The sequence below is a fragment of the Meriones unguiculatus genome, chromosome 19, assembly GCF_030254825.1.
Source record: "Meriones unguiculatus strain TT.TT164.6M chromosome 19, Bangor_MerUng_6.1, whole genome shotgun sequence".
Classification (NCBI taxonomy): Eukaryota; Metazoa; Chordata; class Mammalia; order Rodentia; family Muridae; genus Meriones; species Meriones unguiculatus.
In genome coordinates, this window is record NC_083366.1 from 31,130,014 (window position 1) to 31,149,078 (window position 19,065).

Genomic DNA, 19,065 nt, shown 5'->3' on the forward strand with positions numbered 1-19,065 from the left:
CCCCCTGTCTTACCTTCCTGAGTGTTTGGTTTATAGGTGTCAACGACCATGCCTAATATTGTTATTATCATTATTATTATTATTATTATTATTATTATTATTATTATTAAAGTATTCTAGCTGCAAGCCTAAAGGGTCCTAGAGCTAAAAGAACTTTGCCCTAGGGTGTTGGGGGATAGCTTTGTGGTGAAACACGTGTTTAGCATGTGCAAGGTCCTGCTTCAATACCTAGTGAAGAGAGAAAGAGAAGGAAAAAAGGAATAGAGAGGGAGGAAAAGAGGGAAGGAATGAGGGAGAGAAAAAGGGAGGGAGGGAGGGAAGGAAAGAGAATACAAAGAAGAAAGGAAATCCCTCTGCCTATTGCATTAGTTAATTTCTGAACTTCCTAGTACACTTCACAGTAAAGAAAGTCATGTTAAAAACACCATCTGCTCTAAACATGTGCTCATCTTTTGCAAAGTGATTCTACCCCAAGAATAGAACAGCACTGCCAGGGTCTTTTCCCATATAAATATATACAATTTTTGAAAACTCAGTTTAGATACCTCTCCTTTGATCATGTAAGTGACTGCTCGAAGTCACAATATCCTACTCAGATTTTAATTTACAAGCTCGGTTTCCACACGAGGCAACTGGATCGCCATCCGTGACTTTTACCTTCCACTGAGATGTCCTGAATGGCGAAGCGGAGGATGATGGTCCAGATCATACCCAGGGTCATTTTCACGTTGCCATCGACTATTTCTGTGGGCGAGAAAAACAAGTGAATGGGCAGATGACACAATCAGCAACACAACCTGTTGGCAGGTTTACGCAGGAGAGGAGCCGTCTGTTTAGACAAGCGTTGCAGAGTGTCTGGGTGAGCGGTACTTGTGAGCAAATGCCTCTGGTTTCAATGAATTCTAGGTTAATAATATGCACCAGTATCACATACGCTTTGTCACTGCAGACCACCTCGGAGTTCTGGGACTCCACCGGAGGGAAGGCATCCTAATCTCCGCCCTGCCCCCTCTTGCAGTCTTCCCTAAGCAGCAGTGGCAGGACTCAGCATCATCACGGTGACATGCAGCTGGCCCAGCTCCTGGCTTTGAACTCCCTGTGCAGCCCAGACTGAACTTAAACTTATAATGGACCTTAGCCTCCTGGGTTAAAAAATGACCGGCATGTCTCAGGACCACATCTGTCCTGGTGATCAGTTCCTAACCCTGAGTCGTTCAGGTTACCATGAGTCTTCCTTCTCATCCCAGTGACACATCTGAAGAAGACCAGGTGTGACACTTGGTGTTATTTTTCTCACCAATAAGTCTAGAACCTGGTCCCCATTCCTGGCACATGGGTTCTTACGTTGATAAGCAGCGCCTAGAAGGGGTCATGATACAGGCAGGCATGGAGCATGGAGGGAGGGAAGAGAAAACGGAAGTCACAGGCCATCTCCTCCTTCTGAGGCCACCTCTCACCTACCTTCAGCCCCAATAGACACCAGTTTCACTCCCTTGCTGGCTATGTAATCCAAAGCCTTGTTGACATTAGCAATCTTGTGGAACCGCATTTTGCCCCGGTCAGGTTTAGGCAGCCTTTCCCCTGAAGGAAGAAAAGAGGATTATGCAGAGTGCTGCTTGGTTCTGAATCAAGGGGTTGCATACTAGAGTCCAGGCTTTCTTTAAGAGGAGATGATCGCTCTACTGATTCTTGTATGTTCCTAGTTTCCATAACTCACAAGGAGGGAACACAGCCAATGTGGCCAAGAGAACTATACCGTTAGGTCCACCACACCCTTTGCAGATATTTACCGGTGTCTGTTTGGTCTGGCCATGAGCTAGCTGTCACACTCATAAAGAGAGAAGCCAGTTAGCAGCCCTGGACCATTCCGATGCTGGCTGGCTGTAGGAGGAAGTTAGTAGCCTAAGTCACAGAAGTGGTGGCCAGAGGTCTTCCTAGACATCTGGTTATGAGGCTCTCTGGATTAGAGCAGGCTCGCCATCTCCTCAAGGGCCACCCAGCTGACAAGCCCAGGCTGATCTTTGCACAAGTTTCAGAGCCATGTGAAACACGAGCACTGGCACCAGAGGTCATTTATGTCTGTATCTATGCTAGGTGGGCTAAAGATGAAGCAGGTGGCTTGGCAGGTAGCGAACAAGTGTCCACTTTTCTCTCTCGTTGAGAGCTGCAGTAATCTATTTTGTTGGCAGGTACCAAACAAGTGTTCTCTCTCACTAAGATTTGCAGGATACTATTTTGTTTTACTGGGTTATTTTGTTTTTGTTTTTTGAGACTAGATCTCACCATGTACCCTAAACTGACCTGCAACTCCCTATTTAGCGTAGGCTGGTCTCAAACTCATGGTGATCCTTTTGGCTCAGATTGCAATAATAGAGATGCACTGTCACATCCACTCCTAAACATTTTAAGTCCATTCTATACAGAATCCATTCTTCTAGAATAAGAAACAAACAAACAAAAAAAAAAAACAAAAACAAAACTCCAGCTAGACTGCTCTTTGAAAAAGTTTTTCTTGGCCTTGTTCTTTGAGACAGGGTCTTACTGTGTAGACCTGGCTCGCCTGTAACTTTCTGTGTAGACCCAGGCTGGCCTGGAAGTCACAGAAATCCACCTGCCTTGGCGTTGGGATTAAAAGTGTGCACCACTGCACCAGCTTTTCGCCATGCTGTATTCAGCCAAGTTCAAAAGGCGCGTTCGTGGTGACAGATATGGCCCTGCGTATTTCATGTTAGGCTCGGCCTGGTGCCTGCACACGCTCGCACCTGAGATGACTTCCAGAAGCAGCATGAGCTTGAGGCCGTTCCTGAAGTCCTCCTCGATGTTCTCAATCTGCGTGCCAGCTTTGCGCAGGTGTGAGTTGCACCAGGCAGTGAAGGTCTGCAAGGAAAACCAGACTCGGTGAGCACAGGCCAGGCGCCTGGCAGGCCTCTTCTCCCAGGATAGCCCCTGGAACCTTCTAAGGGGTCTCTCAGAGGCTGGGGCTACCTGGGCCTTCTACAGGAAGCAGAATGTGACTTAGAGAAGAACTGGAGACACAAAGGTGAACGCTTGGTAAAATCTTTTCAGGGACAAAATTCATTTGTTTGTAATTACAACTTGAGGAATTTTTAAAATTTCACATTGATTTACTTATTTGTTTTTGTGTGGGAGAGAGGTACATGAGGGCCAGGATGAAATTGTAGAAGTCAGAAAACAACCTATAGGAAACCCTATAGAAGTCCTATAGGACAACCTATAGGAATCCATTCTTTCCTTCCACCATGTGGTCCCAGGGATAGGACGAGTGCTGTCAGGCTTGGCAACAAGCACTTTTACGTGCTGAGCCCTCTCTCCCACCTCTTGAGGAGTTTTTACCTTCCATGTAAAAACTCATGCTGACACTCCATGGCTCCATGCTGACACTCATACCTGTGCCTGCTGAAGGACTCTTAGACTTTGAAGGAAAGAGACTGAAAATAAGGACATGCTTTTATTCCTTGCATTCAGCAAAAGTAAGCTTGCTTGCCAAACAGATACACAAATAAAGCTGAAGGAATGCTGAAACAGTTTCTGTAGAGGGTGGGTGACATTGCATAGCACAGAGCAGAGGAGGGGAGGGACCCAGAACCACTAATTATCAATGAGTAGTTTATCTTGAAAGAACAATAATTTTTAAGTTCTTAGCTAACTCAATTAAAACAAATTTGTAGTATAGTACATCATTTAAAAAGCAAAAATAGTAATAACCTCCTACTAGACTATTCTAGGCCTTGAGCTAGATTCTGTATTTTTTGAAGGTTTATTTTAAAGTGTGCGTGCATGCGCGCGCGCGTGTGTGTGTGTGTGTGTGTGTGTGTGTGTGTGTGTGTGCTTGTAGTACCCACAGAGCACAGAAGGAGGTGTCAGATTGCCTGGAGCTGGAATTACAAATGGTTGTGAGCCACCCAGTGGGGATGATGGGAATTGAACGTGGGGCCTCTGGAAGAGTAGAACACAGCTATGAATCTCAGCCTCTGCTTTGATACCTTGCTGGGTAGAGTCTTTCAGAGGCCCTCTGTGGTAGGCTCCTCTCTTGTTCCCTGTGTTCTTCCTCTTCTGATGTTTATCCCATTTGCCTTTCTGAATGAGGATTGATCATCTTACCCAGGGTCTTCCTTCTTCTTTACATTCTTTAGGTGTACAGATTTTTAGTATGTTTATCCTATATTTTATGTCTAATATCCACTTATAAGTGAGTATATACCCTGTGTGTCTTTCTGCTTCTGGGACACCTCACTCAGAGTGATCTTTTTAGTTCCCACCAGCAAATTTCATGATTTCCTTGTTTTTAATTGCTGTGTAGTATTTCACTGTGTAAATGTACCACAATTTCTTATGAAAGAAGGGTGAGATAGAAAGATCTGGAGGGGACAGGAGCTCCACAAGGAGAGCAACAGAACCAAAAGAAACTGGGCCCAGGCGTCTTTTCTGAGACTGATATTCCAGCAAAGGACCATTCTTGGAGATACTCTAGAACCCCTGTACAGATGTAGCCTATGGCAGCTCGGTCTCCAAGTGGGTACCAAGTGGGAACAGGGACTGTCTTTGACATGAACTCAGTCACTGGCTCTTCGATCATCTCCCCCAGAGCGGGGGGAGGGGAGGTAGCCTTACCAGGCAACAGAGGAAGACAATGCAGACAGTCCTGATGACACCTGATAGACTAGGGTCAGATGGAAGGGGAGGAGGACCTCCCCTATCGGTGGACTTGGGGAGGGGCATGGGAGGAGATGAGGGAGGGGGAGGGGGTTTGGAAGGGGATGGGGGAGGGCACTACAGCTGGGATACAAAGTGAATAAGCTGTAATAATTTTAAAAATCAGGAAAAAAAGTAGTACGTGGTCTTAACCCAGAATCCCTGTCTCCAACAGCTAGATGTGGATTTAAGCTTGGCTACACATAGTTCCACTCCCGAGTGGTGGTCCTGTCGTGTTAACAAACTACTAATGCCGTTTGCCGAAGAAAACAGACGGCACGTTAGTGGTGCCCTACGTTACTCTGTTACTTTTCAAGCTTCTTTTATTTTGGCTTTCACTTGTATGGTATTTCCTGCCAAAACCAGATTAGAAATGCTTTGGGCAGCTGCCGTCTAAGAATGCACACTGTCCCCCTGTCACAACAGCTGCTGGGCTCAGGAATAAAGTGCCTAGCACAGTAAGTGGTGGGGCGGGGGGAGAGGGCAGGCAGGAGACACACAAGGAGGGTCTGTCTTCAGGATGAGGAAAATCAACCTCTCTCAGACAGGCTGCTTTCAAGCAGGCCAAGAAAAAGCACCATGCCCTTCAAAAACAGTTTTCCCCGGTAATAAAGAGGATTTTTAAATTTAGCAGTCACTTGGTTCAAGAACTTCATGAAGCTGATATAGATTCAATGGAAGAAAATGTGTATGCATTTTCTCAGGTTTACAGAAGTCAAATTTGCCCCAAGAGTCTAAATGAGTAATTGCTTCTCCTAAACACTCCTGAGCTTTAGACATAAACATGGAACCCCAAATGCAGACCGAGCACCTACTGAGGAGTCCTCTAGTACCAGGTAGCGCTCAACACTTAAGCTGATTACAGGGAAAGTAAACTCAAAGGTAGCCTCTGGGTTGCACCAGCCATCCTTCAAAGGCTCAATGTGGGGTGGGCGCAGCCATGGAGCTTTCCCAGATCACTCTAGACAGGAAGGCTGGCTATCTAAAGGGAAGACAGCTACAAGAATATTACTTAAGAGTGAGCCATAGGGGGCTGGAGAGGTGGCTCAGCAGTTAGGAGCACTGGTTACTCTTTCGGAGGAACTGGGTTCAATTTCCAACACCCAAATGACAGCTCACACCTGTAACTCCAGTTCCAGGGAGTCTGACGCCTTCACACAGACATACATGCAGGCAAAATACCGATGAACATAAAATAAAAATAAATCATAAAAAGAGATTAATCCATATCAAGCATATGTCCTTGGGGGCTGAAGGCATAGCTCCCTGGGTAGGGTGCTTAAGCATTACTTCTGGGCTTGGCCTCCAGTTCCAGATAAAAACAGGATCTGACCCTAGCACTTGAGAGATAGAAGCAAGAGAATAAGGAGTTCAAGGTCATTCAAGGTCATCGTGGCTACATCAAGAGTTTGAAGCTGGCTTGGGCTACAAGAGACTCTACCAAAAAACCAAAAAAAAAAAAAAAAAAAAAAAAAACCAATAAAATTAGGACCAGCAATATGGCTCAGTGGGCAGTGGGTAAAACAGTATGGCCACCAAGCCTGATGACTTAAAATTTCTGAGATTTTCTGAGATCCATGTGGTGGAAGGAGAAAAATCAAGTTGATTGGAAGGAGATGAGGAAGGGGACTACAATCAGGATATACAGTGAATAATTTATGAAAAATTTAAAAAAATACGTGGAAAAAGACGTCCTTTGACCTCTACATATGCGCCATGGCTTGTGCACATGCACGCACACACTTAAAAAAAGATCAAGAATTTTTAAGAACCAACATTACAGAGCAACAAAACTTCTTGAAAGATGCTCTTGTTCATTTAAGTAACAACATCAAGATCAATTACATATGTGTGTGATCTTACAGAACACCAGATCACATGAAAACTGACAGAGAGAAAAATAAAACAACGTGAACACCGACAGAGTTGCTTTCATTTAGGCTCTACTTAAAATAGGACAAGCTGTGGTACTTGATGTCTTATCTACATCCTTTCACAGTCAGAGTGTCAGAAGCACTTCTGGAGATAGCCCCAAAGCTGCTCGTGACATCAGCACAGGCTTCTAATCCCCCATGGAATGCTGGGAAAACCACTCTGATAGTCCTTTCATGGGTATACCTACCAGTGGAGGTTTCCTGGCTCATATTAATGTCGTGTAAGTCCAGAGGACGAGTATGAGCTAAACAGCCAATGTGTTCACCAGGGCACAGCCCCAAGAAGCTGCTACCCTCTGTCTTTAATGAGTTCCTGAAGCACCAACAAAGGGCATGATGGGGTACCATGGAAAGGGGCTCAGATGGTGCCATGATAATGCCTAGCAAAAAAAGACTAATGCATACTGAAATGGAATTATAAGGCTTCTTAGAATGTTTAACTTTCATTCTATGTACAGTTTTAATTGTCACAGCCTAGGAACACCGTTCCTATACTTTTCTTATCACAGAAGCTTCCAGAAAAAGTCTTTGGATCCTTAGGATACACAAGATAGCAACAAAACTCTGCAACCTTCTGATGCTCTCTTTGTAAGCAGTCTTGCTTAGTGATAAATATACAGCAGCATATATATTTAAGGTCCATGAGAAATGAACCTTGGAGAACTCAAATAGCCACAAAGATAAGACCACCTTACTCCAGGAGCCACCTCAGAACTACATCCCCTACCCAGACGCCGTCTTAAAGGAAAATGGCACTCTAACTGGACACAGGCCATAGAGGAGAGACTCCGAAGTTTCCCACCCCAAAGCTCGCTCTAGAAGCTGTCTGGCCAGTCTGAGATCCTCCACCACCTTCCCTCCAGCTCAAACACTTGTCCACCTTGCTATTCCTTTGCACCTAGTGATAAGTCCAAGTGTTTTAGATATCTCAGTGATAGGTGCATAGCTAAGCACCACGGCATGTGATTGCCACCCCAGTCACTTGTGAGGCTGAGGCAGGAGCATCTGAGTGCAAGGCAGTATGGGCTACACACCAAGGACCAGTGTCCAAAAAAAGGAGTGAGGCAGACATTGAAACATGTTAGAGGAGGGTTTGGCAAGACGGCCCAGGGACTAAAGCAGTACCTATCAAGGCTGGTGATCTGAGTTTGATTCCTGGAATGGTATGGTAGAAGGAGAAAATTCCTAAAAGTTGTCCTCCAACTTTTCCCCCAGGCCCCCACATCACACACACTCACACACACGTAAATGTAATATAATATTAAGAAAAAAAAAGAAGACTTCAAAGTCACCTACAAAGAGAAACCCCAAACCATCTATCCCCAGAAAGGAAAGATAAACGAGTCTTCACCTGCCCCAAATAGACTAAGGTTGAAGTTCCAGAGATAAAGGATAGAAGAGCGGGGACAGACGGTGCCTCTCTGGTTATGAAGATTAATCAACGTGACTGGATTTGGAATCACCTACAAGACACACTACTGGGCATGCCTGTGAGGGCCAGGAAACAAGAAAGATACACCCAGACTGTGAGTGACGCCATCCCATGGGCTGGGGCTCCAAACGGAATAGAAAGAAAAGGGGAGGGAGAAAGCAAGCTGAATGCCAACATCCCCCTATTCTTCCTGACTGAGCACACCATGTGACCAGCCACCTCCTGTTCCTGTCACTGCAGCTAGAGCTGCTCTCCCTGTCAGGCCTTTGCTGCCATGATGAATGTTCCTGAAACTGGGCGTGGGTCAGATATTTTGTCACAATGACAAGGGAAGAGATGCTAGGTGTGGTCCTTAGACAACTGGAGTAAATTCAGAATCCCTTCCCAGCACAGAGAATCACAACCACCTCAGAAGCTTTGTGGGTAGTCTATGGGCACAAGCTGGCTTCCCCTTCCAGTGGTCATCATTCCTGGATTCAGAGAAGAGTTCTCCAAGCCAGAAGAGGGGGGCAAGATTCTGGCTCTGTTCTGGTAACTTGCTGGTCACTCGCTTTCCTTTGGTAAGACCGTGTGAGACACTCAAACCACCTTGGTCTCTCCTTCTGCCATAGTCCTGAACATGACCCAGAGACTCCTCAAACCTTGACACATGTCAGCCAAGGACCAGCTGAAGAGGTTTTCCAGGAACACATGTGAGGTTTACTTAACCTCAAGAAAGGTCATTCCATCTTCACGAAGGACATAAACCCATTGCTTTTCCCACAGTGAAATTAGAACACAGACCAACGTGTGTACTTAATGGTGAGCATTACGTAGGTCTGAACTGAGGACAGGAGCCTGTCCTGTGCTGCTCAGCTGCTCTGTTTGGTTCCTGGCTTCATCTTTTAGTTAATTATACCTGTTAACCTTCCATCCATTTTCATTAATGTTTCATTAAAATTTCTTTTCATGAGGAAATTTTTAAGTAAAAGCAGTTACACCTGTGATTTTTTTTTTTTTTTTTTGTAAGTGTGTGTAATTATTTTTATCATTCCTCTTTGGCTACATGTGTATCTTTTGAGATGGGGACACAGATGTGAACCCAAAGGCTAACCATGAACCTAGCAAGAGTCTGTTTCACATCCCTCCTACTCTTTTGCTAGTACTTGGGACTGAACGTAGGACTTCCTACATGCTAGGCGGGCAGGCGCTCTACCACTGAGCTACCTCTTCAGTAAAAACAGGGCCTAAGTTACCCAAGATGACCTTGATTCACTCTGTAGCTCAGGAAAATCTTGAATGTTTGATTCTCCTGCCTCAGGCTTCTAAGCAACTGGGATTATAGGTTTGTGCCATAAGGTTTGGCTTGGTTACTCTGAGTAAAAAGGTTCTAAGTCTGCCCCAGATCTTTCATGCAACCTTCACCATTCCCTCCTTGTTCTCCACAGAGAAAGTGTGGCAATGTATTAATACATTTCTTTTCTACTCCTTTGCTCAGCTTTTCTGACAATAACTACATATAATACACATTCCAGACATGTCCTCTAAAATGGCAGCTCCTTAGGGGTTTTCTGAATGCAATAGGCTGGACTCTACAGAATGAAGGTCAAGGGAAGGGAAGGCTTCTGAATTCAGCAGTGATAAGACAGCATAAGGGCATCATCAGGGACCATGAAAGCATGCGATGACTCTGAAGTTTCTGGTCACTACCTCTCCTCAGGGAGTCGACAAGTACACAGTGTCTTCTAAGTGTGCCCTGACACTTGGCCTAGCCTGAGACCTTCAGGTGGGACAGCCAAAACTTCCCAGAAAGGAGCAGGGAGAACGGGCAGGGAGCTGAGTCCAGCCTGAAGTCATGGCTCAGAACTCACATTCTATTTCTGACTGTGACACTGTGCAATTATTTGTCCTTCACATCGTGATGGTTGCCCAGCTACGAAACAGGTATAGTCGCTGCCATGGTCGGCATTATGAAACAGTTCAAATGGTTATCAGGAAAAGAAATATAGGAGTGGTTGGCCAGTGCTGGCATTCTGAACAAATTCTGACAAAAAAAAAAAAAAAAAAAAGAAAGAAAAGAAAGAAAAAGAATTAAACACTGTTAAGCTGTTTTTTTTTAAATGCTCCATTTCCCTTTCTATTTATAAAAATTGCTTTAATAATGTCTTCTTTTTAAATAATGTCATCTTTTCTACTTCATAAACTCCTAATTTGTCAAGATCACTTCTGACCAACTTCCTGGTTCTTGAACAGTACTGCAGAAGAAAAGTAAGTTTTAGAGAGCTGCCCATGAGTTCAGCATCTTGGGTGAAAGTAGAGGTGGGAGGACAGAGCTCATTCTTGGAAAGCCATGTTTGTCCAGCACCGCCACTAAGGGGGGATACTCTGCTCCCTCAGAGAGAAGGTGGCCTAACCCTCTGAGGGTGAAAACCCTTGACATTCACCCATGTGGCTGCTTCAGAGAGAAGGGCCTGCCTCACTATGACCCTGCCTGATGCCCTGATAGAAAAGCCTTGATAGTGTATACCCCACTCACAGAGTGACACTATGTGGTCCATATGAATGCTACGGTGCCAACCCGGTCAGTAAGTACCTGGAAAGCCACACTAGAAGCCAAAGTATCAAGGAAAATGTTTTTCTGGGTGTTTGTTTGTTTGTTTTTCTGGCCTCTGCTTCATTCAGGAAGTCTCTAGATCCAGAAGGCATTCACAATAGTGACAAAACATCAGCCATGAGACTCAATCCAAATTGAAAAAAAAAAAAATCCACACCTTCAAAGTTGCACACTTTTCAACTGTTTACAGAATCTTAAAACTTCACCAAAGCAGGACTGGGATGTACCCTACTGGCCAAGTGCTTGTTTAGTTTAGTACACACAGGGTCCTGGGTTCTATCCCTGGTGTGAACATAAATTAACAGAGAGTATATAACATCAGGGACATTAACCCTAAAGACCCTGCAAGCCACTTACTATCAACCCCCGGGAAAGCCTGACGTCCATTCAGAACTCTGATGTTCTCGTAATTTATATAGCCAGGCATCTAGCTATACCCTGGGGGCAGTTATTTTGTTCTCTGCCCACAAATCTCTGCTTAATCTCCAAGATCCTGTTAGACACTGGGGCACAGGGAAGCACAGATCAGCCACCCCTAACTACAGAGTGAGTTCCTGGCCAGCCTAAGCTGCAGTGAGACCCTGTCTTAAAGAGAGAGGGGGAGGGAGGGAAAGGGGAAAGGGAAGGAGAGGAGAGAGGAAGGGAAAGAAAAAGAAAGAAAGAAAGAAACAAAGAATATGAATCAAGCCACTTTAGATTCTTGCACAAATAGGGAAAGGTGTCTCAGATAAACAACCCCTAGCTGTGATTTAAGACTGCCTGTGCCTGGCAGATACCCCACCTGTGAGATCTAAAGATAAACACACTGCTGCTTTGCACAGTTCCTGGGATGTTGCTAGCCAAGGATACAAGGTCTCTGAGCCAAAGATTTCCGACAGGTGTCAAATCTTCATCTTTTTTTAGATTTATCAAGAGTACTGACACCATTGTTACTATATCTTTGTGTTTTTTTTTTTTCCAAGACAATATCATACAGCCAAACATGCTGAAAACAGGCGTGCATTACACTGCCTTGTCCAGTCTGTACGATGCTAGGGATGGAACTTAGGTTTCATGCATGTTAGGTGGGCAGTCTGCCAACTGAGCCACACCTTCAGCCCCATAATTAGCATATCTTTACAGATTAACGAGTGTGAGTGTGCGTACATACATGTGTGCATACCATGGAGATCAGAAGACAACTTGTGGGAGCTGGTTCTCTCCTTCTGCCTCATGGGTCATGGGAATCAAACTCAGGTTGTCAGGCTTGATGGCCAATATTAGCATATCTTAACCTTATCTGATAAAAAGCATTCTGATGATCAGTTTTGCTGATAAGAGGAATCTTTACCTATATAATTAAAAAAATAACCTTATTACTGAGGGGCAATTAAATAATAAAGCTATATTTAAATCAGGATGTGGCTGTACTACACTGGATATACCCACTCTGCCTTCTTCATATTACCCAATGGAGCAGAGTCTGCCCATCCCACTTCAGCGTTCCAACTTCCACACAGAAAAGCAGAGTCCACCAATCCCAGTTGGAGGCAGTCATTAGAGTATAATGGCATGCTTTGGGGGGTTGTTTGTGACAGGGTCTCATGTGTCTCAGGCTGGCCTCAAATTCCCTATGTGGTCCAAACGAAACTCAGGATGCTCTTGCCTCCACTTCCCAGGTGAGTCTGGGATTACAGTAAATCCAGTGAATGAAGTCCTACAGGTGGAGCCCGAGGGCCTCTGAGCAAGCACTCTCCCACCTGAGATACATCCCTAGCCCACGTTTTTTTCTTTCAGACGGTGTTGTGGATGTAAACATGCTCTTGTTTTGATCCCAGGTGTGGGATATGGGACTGATTCAGACTGTCCACAGCAAGCAAAGTATTTGACTTGTGTGGGCTCTGAGAGGGGCTCTTTGCCAGTTGCAGATAGTTTAACTCTGAGGACTCTGGAGAGGGAATAAAGCCAGACAGAGCCCAGAGAGTGTTGGGGGATCTCCGAGAAAGAAGGCTGCTGGTGCTCCCCCTGCTGCTCCTGGTTGCTGTTGATGCAGTTTGATGTGAAGAAATTCAAGACATCCTGAAAGAAAGATTGAACTTGCCCCAAGGAACCTGACAACCCTAACCAGCAGGAAGTAGCCAAAGAGAACTATGCCCCATATCCCCCCTAACCTGCTTTCTCTACTACCCAATACTGGGATGCTGGAAGGGATTGGGGCGGAGAAGGGAGGAAGAGGCATTAAGAAACATAAATAAAATAGTTTAAAAAAATAATGCCAACAAGACAGGGTTTCACTCTGTAGCCCAGGCTGACCTCAAATTTGTAATCCTCCTGTCCCAGCTTGCCAAGTGCTGAGATCATAGGCATAAACTACCACCATGCCTGGAAATTTGTTCCTGAATATGATATCACTCGGCAAACTTTGAAGGTATAACCAGGCTTTTTTTTTTATCCCAAAATGCTAAGAACATGTATCTGTTCAAGTTCTACATTAAAAAAAATTATGCCAAGCTCAACTACAGAATTCTCAAACATTAAGAAAGACTATGTAAGCAGAAAGAGCAGAGAGGGAGAGAGAGACAGAGAGTGAGAAAGAGAGCCAAGACAGCAGAGAGAGAGAGAATGGGAGAGAGAATAAAAATAACAGGGCAACTTCACTGGAGAGGGTGTGTAAAAATAGAGTCCACTCATGGATGATCAAGTGGGTAGGCTAACCACGGCTCCCTCAGCTCTTAGACAGACAGCCTTATCCAGACCTAGCCTTAATCAGAAATTCTGTCCTGGGGATTTGAGGCTTCAACTGCCACACTTACGAGTCTGCCTTCTGTCCAGCCCTCAGACTGCTCAAGATTCCAGACACATGAGTGCTGAGAAGCTGTGCAGCAGCAAATACTGCTTTTGGGGGTTTCTGTCAAAGCTGAATCCACCCTAGATGAGTTGGGGTTTGAGGAATGACCTCTCTGATATGATACTCAAGAAAAAAAAAGGGAGTGGGGAGCTTGGTCAATGGTTAAAGTGTTTGCTGCACAAGCCTGAGGACCTGAGTTCGAATCCCTAGCACCTACCTCTGGGGCCTCACTGACTGCCAAAATAAAAATGGTGAGCTCAGTTTCAGAAAGACTCTGCCTCAAAAACTAAGAGGGACAGTGATGGAGAAGACATATGATGTCCTCTGGCCTTCACACACACACACACACAAGTGGACTTTTACACACACACCCACGAACACACCCCACACACCCGCCCTCTCCCAACACATACAAATAAATGAACAAATGATAAAATAACCTCCAGAAGAAATTATAGCGATGGAACATAGAGGTGGGAAAGGCTGACAAGGTGGACCTCCGCAGGGGGAGAGCTGGGCTTCCGTGTGCCCCCTTGCATGCTCGTCGGCCACCTACGCTCACAGACATGACAGCAGTGGAAATGTGCCCGTCTAAGCTGGGCATGGTGAGTCACACCTGTAATCAAAGAACTTGAGAAGCCAAGGCAGGCCGCTGCCAGCAGCTCAGGGCCAATGAACATCTTTAACATGGATTCACCCTTGTGTGGTTCTAGTTAAGAACTGTCTTTACTGATGGAGGATTTCTAAAGATGTGCAGGCAGGCTAAACGCTCACTACCCCAGTCTGAAGTGTAATCCTTCTTAAGGTTTGTGTGTGCGCGCGTGTGTGCGCCTGTGGGTGGGCGTATGCATATGGAGCTGGAATGGCAGGCAGTTCGAGCCAACCGCCGTGGATGCTATGGACTGCACTCCGTCCTCTGCAAGAGCAGCACGTGCTCCTTATCACTTGAGGCCTAATATCTCTTTTACGTATGAGATGGATATGAATGGTGTGTGTGTGTGTGTGTGTGAAGGTGGGGAGGTGCCTGTTATCGGAGAATCTGAGTGCCCCGTTCTATCTCTCTCTTTCCTTGATCCTTTCACACGGGGTCTTTCACTAAGCTTGGCAGCCAGCAAGCCATACGATTGCTCCCATCTCTGCCCCCACGCACTGCTGGGGTTACAGGTGAACACAGTCACACCCAGCTTTTACACGGGTGCTGGGGATTTGAATGTGGGTCCTCAGGCTTGCACAGCAAATGTTCTTACCCACTTCCCAAAACTTAAACTTGGTTGATTTTGATGATGATAAACAGTAATTAATACAAGAGCAAGGCATCTATCGCTTGCTGACCCTACATCGCAATACACCCCTTTTGTTTTGCAAAAACCAGTAACTGTCTTACATCATGGTTTTCTACATCCTTTTCCCATGTCAAATTTTCCCTTAACGGACAGCATGGTCAGGCACAGTGGTGTGTGCCTGACATCCTAAAAGAAGGGACAAAGAGGCAGGGGGATCAGGAATCTAAGGCTGAGCTTAGACTACAGAGTGATTCCCAGGCTAGCCTGGGATATACAACGAGTCCCAGCTATATGATGAGGCCAGGCTGAAAAAGTCAAAAGTAAGTGAAACCCGATCTGTGTCCCCACATCCCCGCTGAAGCAATGCTGGACTTAGGCTGAGCTGCTTAGCATTTCTCTCTGCCTCATAAAGATCTTACATGATCAAGAAGCTAAAGCCATTTCCATCTGTTAATTTCCTCCCTGCTCTGGAGAATTCCCCCACAACCCTTCATCACAGGAGTCCATTACTCATGCTCCTGATTCTTGCTTTTCAGCTGGGACTACTCATCTCTACCTCTGTCCTCCTTACCTTGGAGTCAAACTGTCTAATGAGAACAAATACTATGAGGCTCAGAGTCTAGGGCTGGCTGACAGTGCAAGCTCACTCAAGGAACACTGTTAAAATTTGCAAGACAACATTACATTTTTTTAGTTAATTTTACGTATGTGGGTGTTTTGCCTGCATCTATGTCTGTTCATCATCGCCTGACACCCATGGAGGTCAGAAGAAGGGGTCACATATAGTTGTGAGCCACTGTGTGGGGGCTGGGAATTAAACCTGGGCCCTCTAGAAGAGCATCTCTTAACAGCTGAGCCATCTCTCCAGCCTCTGAAAGCAAAATTCTGTTTGCTTTTGTTTTCGGACAAAGTCTCACTAGGTAGCCCTCATTGGCCTGGGACTCACAGAGGTCCTCCTGCCCATGTACCACCACACCTGGTGGCTTCAAAACAAAATTTTAATTAGAACAAACAAACAAAAGGCTGGTGACACAGCTTAGCAGGCAAAGGGCTGGCTACCAGGCTTGACAACCTGACTCTTCAGTGTCATCCTCTGACCTCCATCTGCACACCCTGGTACAAGTGCACCTGCACGCGCGCACACACACACACAGAGAGAGAGAGAGAGAGAGAGAGAGAGAGAGAGAGAGAGAGAGAGAGGCTCTAAGCTGTTATGTATCATCTTTTCTATTGTTTTTTTTCAGTGCTGGGGATGGAACCCAGGGCCCTGGCACATGCTAGGTAAGCATTCTATCACTGAGCTATAACCCCCCCCCATGAATTCCCTCTTCTAAAGAAGGGTAACAGCTGATCTCCTGGAAGCCCTTCCTTTTAACTGACTGTCAAATCCAACAGTGAAGAACTGTGATTCTTCCTCAACTACTGTAAGGCTAGAAGCATATGTTAAAGAAAGCAAACCAAACATCTTCACAGTGAAAGTCTACTCCATTTTCTCTGTAAAAGATTAAGGGGGTAGGGGGTGGAGTCAGCACTGAGGATCATGGGAAAGCTACTGGGGCCTGAGCCTTTGAGCTTTATTGTTGTGCTAGGCCAGGAGCCCAGCTCAGGCACTGGCTTGGTGTTCTGTGGGGTCACACCTGCCTCCCCACTCTGGCATGAGATGGGTGGAGAATTCCTCCAGGGACTTACTGGTAAGCAACCATATTAAGGCTCCATCTGATCAATCCTGAGCTACGCTTCCTAAAATAGCCTGTATCCTAGGAGCCAGGGAACCGTGTGTGACATGCAGCTCCTGGCAGGGCATGCCCAACTGTTGCTCAGTTTATTGTACTTTGCTCATTCTCTTCCTGAGGGTGAAGTCAAAGTGTAAGGAAAAGCACCCTGATGTCTCCCACCCCTCAGCCTATCCAGCAACTGGGGAAACAGCTTGCACCACACAGACAACAAAATAAATATTCTTTAATTCAAGTTCACCATACTGTTACTATTTTGGGGGGACCCAAATAAATGGCTGCCCACACAGAGGGATGAAGACACTCATTTGGGAGGAAGCAGCTTTCTGGAACACACCATACCATCTGCATTGCTGCCCCAGACCTCAGGCAGGTACAGGAACAGCTTTCCTTACATATGAGGGGGACGCAAAAAACTCGGGCAAGTTGGGCATTTCCAGCATCCTGCTGCCTCCACACGGCAGGTAGCCAGGCTGGGATTTCTTCATTGAGAAGGTTCCCTCGGGCGAGACGGCTCAGAGATTAAGAGCACTGCCTACTCCTCCGGGCAATCTGGGTTTGGTTCCCAACACTCGCGTGGTGTCTCACAAACAGTCTGAAGCTCTAGTTCCAGACGACCTTGATGGCCTCTTCTGGCCTTCACAGGCACCAGGTATACATGTGGTGCACAATCCTACATGTAGGCAAAACACCCATAGGCATCAAACACTTTGTAATATTTTGTAGAAAGGCTCATGAAAGTGCAGAATGAAGTCTTTGTGGTTTTCAGCCGTCTCAGACATTCCACATTGGGTATAGAACAGGTAAGCATGTGCTACTACGTCACTGCTTTGAAATGTCAGGAAAACTAACGTATGGCCAGCATGTGGCTGGGTTCAGTGGTAAAGGTGCTTACCGCCTAGCCTGACGGCCTGAGTTCAGTCCTTGAAACTCATCCAGTGAAGAGAACCAGCCCCTGCAAGCTGAAGTCCATAGCACACAAATACAAGGTAAATGCAAAAAAAAATAAATAAAACAAACAAACAAAAAAATAAAGTAATTAGAGTGCTGAGATGCAGCACGTCTTGACTATATCAGGCTCTGAGCTGGTTCAAAGCCAGCACCATAAATGGAGGGGGAAAAAATTCTCTGAGGGTCTCTTATCTCCCAGGCTGGCCTTAAATTCCCTGTGTAGCTGAGGCTCACCTTAAGCCAGTCCCTGATTCTCTCAGTTCTACCTCCCAGGGGCAGGGTTACAGGAATACACCACCGTGCTTGGTTTTATGAGGTGTGAAGACTGAACTCAGAGCTTTGTGTACGATTGGCAAATCTACCAACTGAGCTTTCACACCAAACTCAAAATGATACAAAATGTGTTAGCCCAGATGAGCAATGTTTCCCTTCCTTCTTTATCTGTAATTATGCCAAGTCACTTTACTGTACTAATAATCTTCCACATTCCCAAACTAGTGAGAACCCAGAAGCCTTAGCTTTCTGAAGTGGTCCTTTCTTTAGAGGTGGAGTCATCTGTAGCCCCGTCTGGCCTTGTACTTGATATGTAGCTAAGGATCACCTTGAGCTTCTGATCCTACAGGCATGCACCACCAGGCCAGATGAAGGCCCGAGGAAGATAAGTCCTTTGGAATCCCACAGATCCAGTTACCAGATGCCAGCCCTAGCAATAGAGGCCACTGTCACACACCAGGCATCTCTGACACAGTTTTTCCTGCTTCCTGACCAAGTCATTAAAGAGATCAAAGAGAATACCCCACCTGTGTCTCATTAGGGAATTAACAGGAAATGCCTCCTTAAACACAATTTTAGGACACAGTAAATATACTTATCACCACTTTATCTGGAATTTTTAAGCACCCAAACTTAGAAATAAATTCCTGTAATTCTGAGAACTATTACAAAACAAAGCAAGGTGTCTGGCTTTGCTATTGATTTATATATCTATGGATTTATTTTTATTTGTGTGTGTGTGTGTGCGCGTGCGCGCGCACATGCCTTGTATGCAGTTGCTTAAGAAGGTCAGAAGAGGGCATCTGATCCCCTGGAGCTGGGGTTACAGATGACGGAAAGCCACCCAAAATGGGTACTCAGAATTGAACTCAGGTCCTCAGGAAAAGCATCAGAAAGCCCTTAACCAATCAATGTCTTTTCTCCAGCCTCCTGGTTCATATGTTTAAATGATATTTAACTTTTAGCTCTTCAAACGTTCAAGTAAGCAATACCTGGCACAGATTTATATCAAATTGTCTAAAATATGAGAATAAAAGCTTATAGAGGACCCAGGTGCAGTTCCCAGCATCTACATGGTGGTTTCTAAGAGTCTATAACTCCAGTCCCAGGGGATCAAACCCCCTCTTCTGGCCTCCATGGGCACCAGGCACCCACATGGTGCACAGGCATGCATGTAGACAAAACGTGTGTGTGTGTGATCTTTAAAAATAAAACAAAATACTGTTTTTCCCAGAAAGGTAGGTAGGTCTAAAAAGGCTTTTTTTTTTCCATGAATAAAATATCATGTCAAAAGAATAAGAAATTAGAATGTGGGACTTAGGAGTA

General features: G+C 45.4%; 1 protein-coding gene across 2 annotated transcripts in view; it reads right to left on the bottom strand.

Moving 5' to 3' along the window:
- Positions 1-19,065, bottom strand: part of Actn2 (actinin alpha 2) — a 70,867-nt gene that overhangs the window by 39,891 nt on the left and 11,911 nt on the right. For both annotated transcript variants that reach the window (XM_060372318.1, XM_021655642.2), the window contains exons 2-4: positions 2,763-2,877; positions 1,462-1,581; positions 658-744 (exon numbers count right to left, since the gene is read on the bottom strand). In XM_060372318.1, the coding sequence (XP_060228301.1) occupies positions 658-744; positions 1,462-1,581; positions 2,763-2,877 (322 nt within the window). The remainder of the gene's footprint in view (positions 1-657; positions 745-1,461; positions 1,582-2,762; positions 2,878-19,065) is intronic.